Raw genomic sequence first — 13346 nt, 5'->3', positions numbered from 1 at the left:
TTGTATACTTTGTTCGCCACTTACTTTTACGCATTATATTCACGAAACGACAACCGAACAAACCTTCTAGATGTGAATTCATGAGTTGTTCAACGCACTGACGAAGAAAGCTTTTTGTGTATAATGAAGTGGCTTTTCACCAACCCGAGTCATTTCAACCGCGCATTACAACCATAAAGTAATTATTATATTCGTCCACTCTGTGCATTTGAATTGCGTAACATAAAACACAACGCCAACATATTTAGCAGTAAAAATGGGACTTAAAAAGGACAAAAATAATCCACTTTCTACAACAAAGGATTCCGATCCTTTTCGGATCCTTTTCATGTAATTTTTTTTTTGTTTCGTTGCGTTATTTATACCTCTCACATAGCTCCCATACAATTACATCGGTATATTTAGTCCGCAGCATGAAAATTATTAATTTTTCTTTGTGCAGATAAAAATCATTGTTCCACATTTATACAAATAAAGAAAGCAAAAAAAAAGTTTTTAGCGAAAAAGGATAAATCAATATTTTGTTGGTCTATAGTAAACTTTTACACACACCGCAGCGCTATTCCTTAACTGTTTTCCATTTTGGTGTAACAATTTTTCTTTTTGCTTCTTCTGTCGGCCAAAAATGAAATTGGATTTTCGCATTTTCCTCTATGGTTTTACTCCAATCTGATGGGTTCGTCCCTTTTGTCGTCCATTATGTCATTCATATAAAAATAAATCATTTTATTGTCATCGATCATCAATTTATCATAAAGCATGTCATTTCGATTGTGTAGCTTTTTTCTGGTTGTGTTTGTGTGTGTGTGTCGATTTCTGCTGTTTTCGCATGAGTTGGAAATAATAATAAACACAAAAAAAAGAAGAAGAAGAAAGATGTAGGCCATTGTTGTTTGGGTCATCGTGATAGTTTTGATGATAATATGCTTCAGTATGAATTATTGATGAATTAATTCCGTATTCGCCAATAAACACAAGAAATATGTTGACACAGCGATTTGGTTTTAGTGGTCGCTGCATTAACCATGCGATCATTTGACCGTGTGATCTGCAATCTGCACTATGCAGATGGAAAAATTGTTGTCATACCAATGTATTACATTGCCGCATTTTAACACCATCATTAACTGCTTTAATACCATAATTGGTGCGAACACCGTTTTCTTGTTTGCTTACATGTCAAATGAAAGGCTTTAGGCATTTGCCTCAAACAATTTTTTAATGTTTTAATCAGTCGATTAAAGAGAATCATGTGCAAATAATGATCTAATTTGTTTGTCAATATTGATTTGATTATTAATTAATGTTGATTGGTAGGTGCAGTAGTATTGAAGACATTAATTGAAATCTACAAATGGGCTGGACTGATTATCAGCTAAAGAAAGGCCTGGAGGAAAGCTCTCATGGCGCTTGATGTTTTTCTTTAGGGCCAGGTTACGGCGTTCTCAAAGTCTGTGTAAACATATCGCCATTGATAACACCATAACCTGGCCTTAATTACAATATTCGATTTGAAGTGAGACCACCCTTAAAAGTTGTTCTCATGTTTTCAATACAAATAGTTTTCGTGTCAACTTCCAATAGCCGCAAGATTTACTATTTACTATTTTGAGAGATTTATTTGTTCATTTTAGACGTAGGGTCTCATAGCGACAACTCAATAGTCGGTTTTCCACTACTCGATTAAGTTCCAACCGTATGCAAAACAGTACAGTACAGTCATACAGTACAACAGTAATATTTTCTGCAATGGATGGTGTGTATGGTGTGCGAGATAGGAATAATTCAAGAGTTCTAATCTCAACCGCAATTTTGAACCCATTATTAGCTTTGTTCAAATTAAAATGGTTCAACACAAAGGTAATTCTACTTTATGCAGCCATCAAGAACAGGATTCACCGTTTTTTTTGAAAACACCGTAGTCCACAGAAAAAAGCTAAATTCGTTCTTCTCAGACACTTAAAAGCTCTCATAAAATGTGTACGTTGGGAAGTTAAGTATGGTTTGTATGACTGTCTAACCTTCCATGCTGCAAAGGATCGGGAAGAGATTTATCGATAATAATCCTTGAAAGTCATTCGGAGAGCTTCATAAATTCTAAAGGTTTTCATTCTACAAAACAGATCCTGCCGGGAGCCAGTGATAGTTGGATTCATGCTAACTCACAATATATCCGATAATTGCGCTGACATGAAATTAAGCACACTCAGCTTCAACGAGCCAACATTTCAATGTTGCGCTGCATAACACTTCCCTTCTTGTTTTGTTGGATGTGCAAATGTTAAAATCATTGAAAATTTTCGTTACGAAAATCTCGATTACAATTTAACGAATGGTATTACGAATGACGGTTCACTATTCCTACACATTTTACCTTTATTTGTCGTCGTCACCATAAACACTTCTAATAAAATATATACCAAAGCACCTCAAGCATTAGTGGTCCTCTAAATAGGGTACTGAAAGTTGACAGTGTGTCACACAACTGTAAAAATATTTTCATATAAAATAGAGTACTTTCTGCAGCTGACCACTATGATCATTTTTGCTTGAAGTGCGTTGCTATCACCCATGCCGTGCGGGGCTAATTATAAAATTGAACAAGTAGTTCACAACGTTTACTTCATATTCATGTCTCATTTTACAAATTATAGCAAACAATTGTCCAAATAACATATGTACGTCGTCAATTATCTCATATTATAGCACGGTCACATCGATTCACATAATAATTTAACAATAGCGAAGGATGTGTTCAATTGGAATTTAAATATTTTCAATGAGAGTTTTGTTGAAAGTTTCCTAAGCAGAAGGTAACAACACTACCGCATTAAAATTTCATTTAATATTTATCCAGTTGAACATACAATATGTACGATATGTTTATGGATACCACGTTTCGACTGATTGAGCTCGAGTTTGGATAGTTTGGATTGGCATCAGTGTATATATGGTTTCGATATTTTATTACAATCGTCTTTGGGTAAATCGTGACAGATTGAACAGTCAAATGTCTTAATTTTCGTTTAGTTTACAGTTTGCATTATATATTGAGTACAAAATGTACAACAAGTTAATAGCATTAATTTAGAATATTGCTCGGTGGAATGGGTTTTGTCGTACATGAACGGTGGTGCATTAAAAGTACATATAACACAAAATATGTGGTGTGGTGCTGCTTCATGTATCATAATTGCAAGTCAAGGGCGTGAGTAATAAATAATCACATACGATGGAGCACTGTGCATCATTCATTCCATAGATATTTTGGAAATAAACGAAGGTGGAGGAGGTTGAGATGAGTACATTCCCTTCGGAGCAAATGATGGAAATTGTTTCTTGTGTTAGTTATTAAACTTGCTTCGGCTTTCTTTCACAGGAGAACCAAAGTTTGTGCCATTAATATTGATTATTATTGATGCGACCTTGATCCACAAGTTTCACAGAGATTCTAACATTTGTCGCACCAGACAATTCAAAGTCAAGCTCGATCTCTTTGCTACATTGTAGAGTCTACAATGTAGAGTCGGACCGGCTATCAAAATTCGGATAGGGCTCCGAATGACAAGATTTAGTCGAAAATATCTACAATATAAGATTTTAAACGAAAAATGAAAGGAGCAAGCGGGCTTGCCTAATGACACCATATATGGTTAGTCCAGCCCTGCTTCGTAGAGCAGTACTCGTAGAGTAGGACTCGTATCAATGTAGCAAATGTTTAGAGTTTTAATCCTTATTACACAAATGTTTTATGAATTCTACCAAGTTTCGACCAGAACGGATTCATATGCAATCCAGAGAAAGAGAGAAAGGTCTTTATTTGACTATATAAAAAAATACAAACAAAGTGTGCTGCCTTCTCAGAGAAGGTTGCTAGGCATATCCATCAAAAATTGCATTACAAAATATTTACATCAAATGTGAAATTCAACCAAAGTTTTCGTCAATAACTAGGTACCAGATATGTGGCTTTTTATAATCTGAATTGTACGAACTAAAATATCCTCCGTAATCGGAAACAAATCGGAAATATCTAAATTAAAATCTTTGAAAAAATCACACTATCGTACCACGGCTCCCGAACCAGAGTCCTCGGACCGACCATTTATGTTTGTCGAAGCTCGAAAAATATTTTTCTTCATAAAAGGAAAAGCACTTTTCGTAGATTTCACATTTTTCGGCTTGGATTTTTGAGTCTTGGTTGCTGTCGCTGTTTTCGTATCTAATTGTAGGATCGATGATATAAGCGTTGTTGGCAAGGTTGTTGGACTTGTTATCAAATGCGATGATGTCGCTAAATCTCGAACGGAAGTCGGTGTTGATCGCATAGACTTCTTAAAAACACGTCTATTGTTGTTGTAACAGTTCCTTAAGTTGATGCTTTGCGTTGTGATGTCTAGAGATGATTTGCTGGTTGTTAGAGGGACAACTTCCGGTCACGTGTGCTATTGTTTCGTTCTCTCCGTCGCATTTGCGGCAGAGGCGGGAAGTGCTTCCAACACCAGGTACTCCATTCAAATTCGCATAGTTACTATTCAACTTAATGGCGGCGATCCACTCGGACGATGAAAGTCTGTTTTTGTTGCAGAACATGGAATTTTGCAATAGAGCTTACAAAATCACGTAGAATTAACGACAATTCTTTGTAATCAGTTACTTCTGGTCAAACGATTCGCAGCCCAAGTAACATATAAAACTTCAATGTTTGAAATTTATGAATCATATTGTGTTATAGATACGCTATTTCCGGTCGGTTAACTCTTTCATAACTGGGTAGTATGTTTGTTAAGCTATTAATTACTCACAATATTGCATTTTTCGAATTGTTATTTAGCGTATGGTGCACAATCAATCAATATGCGGACAAGTTAAATCTCCCACATCGATATACCGCTTCATTTAAAAGCTGTTCATACCGTTGAAATGACAGATGGATTAGCGAGAGTAAATTCAGAGTACACGAACCGTTCGGAACGGAATTTTGAAAACCTTCAACGTTTCTGTCTGTGTGTTTTACTTGAGTTTTTGATTTCTCCATTTTTCTTACTTACAAAATTAATATTTGCTGAGGGTGACGCATTATGCGCCGTAAGAAAACAAATTATCAACAATAAATTAACCCAAAAAAAATTTGAAAGAAAATTAAAATAGTTTCCTCAACATCTGCCCTTAATCTATAATTTCAGGAAAATCTATAGAAACGTTAGGAGTTGGTGGATCCACTTTTCCATAGGAACTAACTAACTAACTATTTGAGCTATCTAAAAATACGAAATTTTGTTTATTTTCATACAAAAATCAAGATTTTTTAATTCAATATCTCGGCCAAATCTTAACCGTTTGTCTTGTTTGGTAGTGGACTCGGTAGCGGGCATGATACATGCAAAATTCAGCACAAAACAGAAAATGTGTCGGTTTTTAAAATTCCGTACGTCTAATTCCAAACAAAATTGCATTTCCAAAAGAAAAATTGATTCTTTCTATTCATAGAAATGGTCTGTCTTGTCTCTCTACACAAAGAAAGGATTACCTTTTAACCGATATCCACAAAACCAGATAGAATTTGAAATTCGAAATGAAAAAACAAATTTTTAAAAATAACCATGTGACGACTCATTGCTAAATACAAACCATATTCCATTAATACGTTACCAATATTACTGATCTCATAAATTATTAAAATTTGTTTTGAGAATTTCGAATTTTACATTGAAAAAATTAAAGAAAATATTTTATAGTTTAACCCATTCAACGGTAGCGGTATAATATATATAGGTACATTATGCTGTGTGTATATAAGTTGAACGTTTATACGTTTTTCACATGTTGCGAAAAAGTGTATATTGATGAAATTATTAACCAAGAAATCAAATTAAAATACTTGGTGCTAATCAATTAGATTGAATTCGAAACAACAACACAACAACAAAAAACACACAGCTTGAATGATATTTTCAATATGGTGTGCTGCATGTCTTAAAGTGGTATCTTAAACGTGAAGACCGTTGAATGAACGTATGAATTGTATGAAGAAAAAGAAAAGAAAAACATTTAATGTCACATAAATTTAGTCGATTTTACACACCGTAATGGACATAGCAATTTTATAGATGTAAAAGATAAGAAATGAATTCGTAAAAGGTAAAAATCAATAGGCAATAATTCACTCAACACCAAACTGTCAGTTTTGTTGCAATTACATTTCGTTGAGTTCTTTATAACCTGCACACAATCACAGCTTGTGGCATAATTTATATGAAGTAGCTCAATATTAAACTGTAAATTATACCGACGTTCACAGCTTTGCCAGACCGATAAAATGGCAAGGCGACTCTTTTTAGTATTGTACACCGTGTTCAACGAATACAAACAACTTAAGTGGTTGTTGTTACCTCTGAAGAGCTTTTACGAGCTTTTAAAGCCTCTTTGGAATTTTAATTGGAAATCCAGAGTCCATACCGAATATGTCTAACAGAATTTGCTACTGGTGATATTTGACGCTCGACGTTTGTCAGATGTCATTATAATTTTTATGTTTGATTGTACCAAAGTATTTAAATACTGAAGAGAAGGTGATGCAAAACTTCAGTGGATCAGCAAAAATGCATAGTCCTACTACCGGCGAAGCACTCATAATTTAAATAGAAATAATGGACTGTGGCGTGAACAGATGACAGTATAAAGCTGGAAAAGTATTTCAACCCTTTGACAATATTATTTAAATTTTAAGTACTTCTCAATGAAGTGAAGCTCCTCACCCTAAACTTGCGTTTCGGGTAGTTTGACCGATTTGTATTGTACCTTTAGTGGATTTTGATGACGATATTGTTTTCTTTGTTGCAAATCAACAATTTACAAGAAATTCAAAGCTTTTAAAAGCTTTTTAAGAGCTTTTTAAAGTTTAAAACGCTCACAAAAAGGATTGTTATACTCACTAATATGACGTCTACTCCTTTGGTCACGGCAGAACTATAGATCCGTTGAATTTCTATCCAAAATTCTCTGATTGCGAAAGGAACCCCATGAGCTTGAGCTTCATTTGACCTTCACAAACTAACATCGAGCTTTCAAAAGTGAAATTGCGGTGTGAAAAACACATTGAAAGTTTTACAAACTTTTGAGTGTTTTCTTTGCAACTGCATTATGAAGTAGAGTACGTTCATTTCTGTTAATTATGAGAATTTTTCAATTTCTTCAACTATATCACAGACGAAACTTAATTTCCTTTTATGTTTTAAAGCTTGGAACAAGAAAATCATGAAACAACTAATGTAAGAGTTTGTTTAACGTAGATTCTACAGAAAAAGAACAACCCTTTACCATTCCTGTACCTATCGTATACACGGACGATTGCAAAATAAATATTTATGAAAAATATGTGTTCATTGCACGAAACAATAAAAATGCTAAAATAAATGAATTTCACTTTGTGAATATTAAATGAATGCGCTGAAAACACAAAACCTTTCATACTGATGTTCCGTTTGGTTGTATAAATATGTAGAAAAAAAACAACAACAAACGAACGATTGTTTATGTTTTCAATTAGTTTTGTTTTGTTTCTTTCGGCAACTGTGCCATTAAATTGAATATCGTCAACTAATTTAATTTTACAATTTTTAAAACAATCATTTACGTTATTGCTAATTTATTTGCTATCATTATTATCCCTCGCTTTAATTGCATCGGCATTGTACATTGCAGTAAAAACATACGCAGGCCCTTCCTTTCGGAGTGTGGTAGGTGGAGATTCAATCTCTTTGTGTTAATTTTAAACCTCTTCGTTTTCGTGACAGGCCTATATTGGTACTTGAGGTGCAAGCTGGCGACACCATTTAGCAAAGATAACGATACGCCAAAAATATATGGAAAAATAGAGACAACTCGTGATCTTACACTCATACTCATACTCATTTCAGAGAAAAAGTAACGCCCTTCACAGTGCAGCTCAAATGCCAATAAGGACAATAACTTAAAGTTTTTTTTTGCGTTTTCGTTGCATTTCTTATTTGATGATTCATGCAAAGTATACAATAATGAGTTCGGCTAAGGGTGAAGGAGGTGAAATCGCTATTACAGACCATACCTGGTTTATACGTTCATTGAATGTACGAACAACGGTTACATTTAATTTTCCTTCAAATCGGAATAAACGTAACAAAGTACAATCACCTGTTGTAGTAACATTGCACAAATGCAGTAATTTATGTGACTAAAGAAATAGATAAATTTAAAGCGTTTTCACCATTCAGTGAAAATACAATACGATAAATCTCTATTCGAAAACATAAATTAAATTGAACGACGAGAACAAAAAAAATGTCTAAATTTAATTCTTAGAATTCCAGCTGGTTCTCAAACCATTCATTCAGCATCAGCCCCTTGTAGTGTCTAAGTGTTAATCCGATCGAAATGGTTTCAACAACGAAAAATCGTTTTCTTTTTCTTTCAGATTGAATCCTAACCAAACATGACAAAGAAATTTGAATTCAATTGGCAAATTCCGGTGCCGGAAGTCCTTCTAAATGGTGGAGTGTTTGATCGATGGACGGAGGAAAAAGATAATACCGATTTGGAATTAGCCTGTACATTTAAAGTCGACGAATATGGATTTTTTATTTATTGGAAAAGCGAAGGAAAAGTAAGTTTTTTTATTATGTTTCTTTCGATTGAAATGCGGCGAAGCGTTTTAGGTGGTAGCGAACTTTTGTTTAAGCGCGGTAGAACAGCAGCAAGTTTTTTTTTCAGGAAAGGGTAATCAAATTTCATCTTAATTTTCGGCTCATTCCTTCATGCAAACAAAGCTGGTTATAAGTGTTAATACGGATTTAACCGTATACCGTATAAACATGCAGAGCCAGTTTTGTTTGTATGAGTGAATCAGCTGAAGAAATATTATGATGAAATTTGATTGCCCCATCCTGAAGACATTCTCCGATAAGTAAACTCGGTGGTAGGATTGAACCTTTCTGAATTGAAAACGACTTCATTTTTACTCATTATTTCAAACAAATGCTTGCTCGTGGCTTCACAGTATTATTTTCTGAAGATATTTCGCTTCAACTCTAGAATTTTTTCCTCGTTTCGCTTTAAGGAAATAAGCCGATAAGTAACGATGATGTACAAGTAACAGTGCATTACTTATCAATGGGACAACTGGGATGGAAACGGAACTTCTTGTGTGAAGTTTATCGATCGTCAAAAATAAAACACACGAGGAGCCAGTTCCAACATTTGTCCCACTGACATCAAGTTAAGCAACCTTACCTCATGTTTCTGTGTAAAAATTATTCTTTCGCAGCACACCTCGGAAATGATTCATTATCTAATTACGTTTTCTTTCCACCTGGTCCCGTGAGACTACGCCTGTGCTGCCAATTTTTTTTTTTGACGAGTGGAAAGGTTATATTCTGGCTTTATTTCACTCGTTTCACACTCACATTGTGTATTGTACGTGCTGTAGCAACCCAAAATGACAATTTTATCGGAGAAATGATAAGAAATGACGCTACGCTGATCCCTGTTGCATGAAGAACATTTCCATGCTAAAATACGTAGCATCAACTGAAGTACAGTTAGTCGTTGATGTCAATTGAATTTTCTTTTCAAGTTTTACCAGCTGGTGCACTCATACAATCGCACTGCTTTTGAATTTCTAACGGTTCTAATTACTACCACACAAGTGTGATTATGAAACTCGTATAAAGGCGTATCAAGCAGTATGGCTGTTTGAGTGGATCAGTTGAAGCAAACAGGTTGACATCAAATGATATTGTTTGAACATCGTTATATTGTTACAAACTTCGTATTCGTCCGAACAAGGACCCAAATCTACTATTCCGCACATTCGCCCCAAAAATTTCATTTCATTTTGTGTTGCATACCGAGCTTTTCCAATTGAATCAAAATTACCTGTACACAATTGAATCTGAATTGTGAATGAAATATGCAGTAAATGAAATTTAACCATAGAAACGGCTGACTTCTAACTAAATTTTATTTTTTATTTTTTCGTCTATTTCCAGGAAGGTGATGTTGTAGAACTATGTCAAGTTAGTGATATTCGTGCCGGTGGATTGCCTAAGGTAAATGCTATTTTCTTTCTATTATTACATTTTGAACTAGACATGTATTTCAAGTCGTACAAACTCGAGTTTTAAAATCCAATTTTCAAAAGTTTAGTTTTGAGTAAATACTTGCGAGTAAATTCAATTTTCAAACATTTTGTTAGCCTCTTTTTGTTGATTCATACACAATTTTCCGTATGTACATTAAAATGTATGGATAGGTAGGTAAGTATACGTAATACGGTTAATTGGATTTGAATATTTTACCTATATAATACCACCGTACACTACACATTATCTTATTATATTCGTTATATAGATCTATGCTAAGCCAATATTGAATTTCGCAACAGCCATGTTTAACATTCAAAATGGGCTGTAAAATGTTTGTTGTACATACGCTCTGCTGAATTCTATTTGCATTTATACATTTACATGCCAGATGAGCGTGAAATAGTGTATGCCACAATGCAAAAAGAAAAATTTCTGCTAAAATCCAAACTACAGACAGACTGCTATGAACCAGTTTACGTTTTGTTACTCATTATGATGAAGCCAATCATATTCAAATAGTCGAAATGCAATTATTCCGAATGAACAAACTTAATTAAAGTTTTGGTTCCGTGGCAACGTCTTGGCATGACTCTGGTTTCAATTAGCTAGTCAACGTTGAATTGTTACTACCCTCAGTCAATGATTAATCTAGAGATGGCTTTGCACAATAGTCATACTCTCACCTCAGCTGAAATTCCGGATGCCTTTGTTGTGGAAAATTATGCACTAAGAGGCATGGATGATGCTTAGCTAAAATTTTAACACACAAATGTTTCGTTATTTACTTTCGATGAGTGTTGTAGCAGTTTTAGCAGTCGGAGCTGGTCAAACTGCTGCAACCAACCTTTGTTTATTGAAATCCAAAATGCAGTGTTTGAATAATGCCCAAACGAATTTCATGCCTCTTAACATCGGAAAGTAGGAAATTTCATTTTCTCGGGTGACTTGTGTCCCTCGCTACACTCTGTCAACAAACGAAACAACACCCTCCAAAATTGGAAGTCCAATTGAAATGTCTAACTTTTTCCCTACAGAGAATGTCAGTGTGATTTAGACATGAATTTGCTTCAGTTGATACACTCACACAAACAAAACTCCTTTAACACGTAGGGGCTCAAGCAGGCTAAAAGTGCTAAAGGAGTCAAGGAATACCTCCAAATCAATTTCTAAAAATCAAAATTCAAATTTTTGATTTTTGGAAATTTATTTAGAGGTATTCCTTGACTCCTTTAGCACTTTCCGGTGTGCCTAAATTTGACAGGTCGCAATAACCGGCAACGTGTTAACGTCTTTCTGCGTGTAGCTATTTCATCCATCTGAAAAACAGCTGAAGCACATATTGACGGTATGTTAACAAATAACTATTTCTTCACTTCCTATTCTTCTGAACATGCAGTGCATGTCATGCACCTCATTCTTCTGGAGTTTCATGTACTTGTCATAATTCAAGTACTTCGTTTGACGCCCTCAGAGTATTGATTATCGACTAGGGTCGGTCGATTTCCTATAGCATGAATAAAACTGGTCCTCAAAAACGTCTAAGTGATGAGGTGACAATAGATCGATTACTGAAAATTTCCACATTTTCTAAGATTCTTTAAGATTCTCTAAGAAAATTTAGGAAAATAATTTCTCAGAAATAGTTACTACCTCGCGTTGTGTTTGCCTTATTTTCTCCCCTCAATAGGCCACGAGAAAGTTGTGTTTTCTTGACGACTTCTAGTAACAAAAGTGCAGCACTCACTCTCCCGTGGGGAGAAAAGAGAAGTTTTCTCATTCGAACTGTCACTTTGTATATGGTTTCGAAAATAGCATGGCGGCGAATCGATGTTTTATGTTTTCGTGTCGTGAAGAGAAACCGCAAAAGACAACATGCACGCATGAAAAACGCTGTGCTAACCTCTGAGAGAAAAATAGAAAATTCCAACAAGAGCTCTTGTTAGAATTTCCGATTTTCTCCCCTAGGTAGACAACGAACGAATAAGGAGTCTATTTAGAATTTTTTATAGTTCGTTCTGATTTGCGCCCCATCAGACAATCCGCAGCCCATAGTTTATCATCATCGCCTTCCACTAGTAACTACTAAGTCTATGTAAGACTACAATTGTTATTTATCCATCAAAAATATATGAAAAGTTGACTTCTTATACCAATTCGAAGGCAAAACATCAATTTTTTTACGAGCAATGTACTTCCCTTGAAAAATTAAAGACGTAGGTAGTGTTGATTGTTAGGGGTGACTGTAGTAACTAAACTAATTCCAGTACCACCTACTTCGTTGGTTATTATGCAGCTGCAAGATGAAACAAGTAAATAGAGGTGGTCACCACAATAATGATTTCAAATCGATTAAAATCAACATTCACATCATGGTTAGGGACAAAACTAAATGAACAATGATTCAACAACAATCGTTCATTGATTCTCTTTTCGACCATTTTTAGAGTTTATTTAGGCAATAATTACACGTAAATGTCTCTTTGTACCAAACGGTACGTTCTAATTACACCAACGTAGAACTACCTGAAGTCAGAGTCCTTGATAAAAAGCACTTGTAGACGTAATTGCATCCGATGTTATTTTCATGCTGTGTTTCACTCACCTTCACCTTCTAACAAGTTTCCATTCACATTTTCGTTATTTCATTTTTTCCAGGACCAGAAATTAACTGACAAACTGTTCAATCGTCATGGCGACACGCTAGATGAAAAATCACTTACCATATGTTCGGGAACCGATTATATCAACATAAATTACCAACACATTGTGTGCCCAGATGCAGCGACGGCAAAGGCAAGTAAATCTATATATCGTGCACACACTTGTAGGTTATCAATGTCAGGTTCAAGGATGAAAACGAAGTAATTGCGGAATAACCATGATATAATAGATGCTGGTTTCTATAGATACGGAACTGCGTCGTTCGATTCCCTACATAGATATAATATTTTTCTTTTCATTCATCGAATGTAACATTGACGAAAGCACGGAAGTGTAAATAGGGAAATGGTTTATTTCAGCAAACTAAAATAGCATCCAGCTCTATCGCATCGATGTTGTTGCGACGCAAAAAATGTTCGACTGTTACCGTGATGGTAACAAGTAAAATAATTTCCAGGGACTGGCACTTGTACCCCGTGAAAACCGTGGGTACACAATGTATATAATGTACCTCAGCCATTCTTCAGTTGGCTGAGTCAACACATAAACATTTTCATCGGGAAT

General features: G+C 35.0%; 1 protein-coding gene across 3 annotated transcripts in view; it reads left to right on the top strand.

The window, feature by feature from the left end:
• LOC119071991 (1-phosphatidylinositol 4,5-bisphosphate phosphodiesterase) overlaps positions 1–13346 on the top strand; it is a 65093-nt gene that overhangs the window by 33057 nt on the left and 18690 nt on the right. For all 3 annotated transcript variants that reach the window (XR_005086770.1, XM_037177116.1, XM_037177119.1), the window contains exons 2-4: positions 8453–8641; positions 10026–10085; positions 12777–12914. Coding sequence is in view for 2 of the 3 variants with exons in the window: in XM_037177116.1 (XP_037033011.1) it covers positions 8471–8641; positions 10026–10085; positions 12777–12914 (369 nt within the window). In the remaining variant the exon portion in view is untranslated. The remainder of the gene's footprint in view (positions 1–8452; positions 8642–10025; positions 10086–12776; positions 12915–13346) is intronic.

Source organism: Bradysia coprophila, chromosome II (assembly GCF_014529535.1).
Source record: "Bradysia coprophila strain Holo2 chromosome II, BU_Bcop_v1, whole genome shotgun sequence".
In the NCBI taxonomy this organism is placed as follows: Eukaryota; Metazoa; Arthropoda; class Insecta; order Diptera; family Sciaridae; genus Bradysia; species Bradysia coprophila.
The sequence above is the reverse complement of the archived record's forward strand: the minus strand, read 5'-3'. Positions and strand labels throughout refer to the sequence as shown.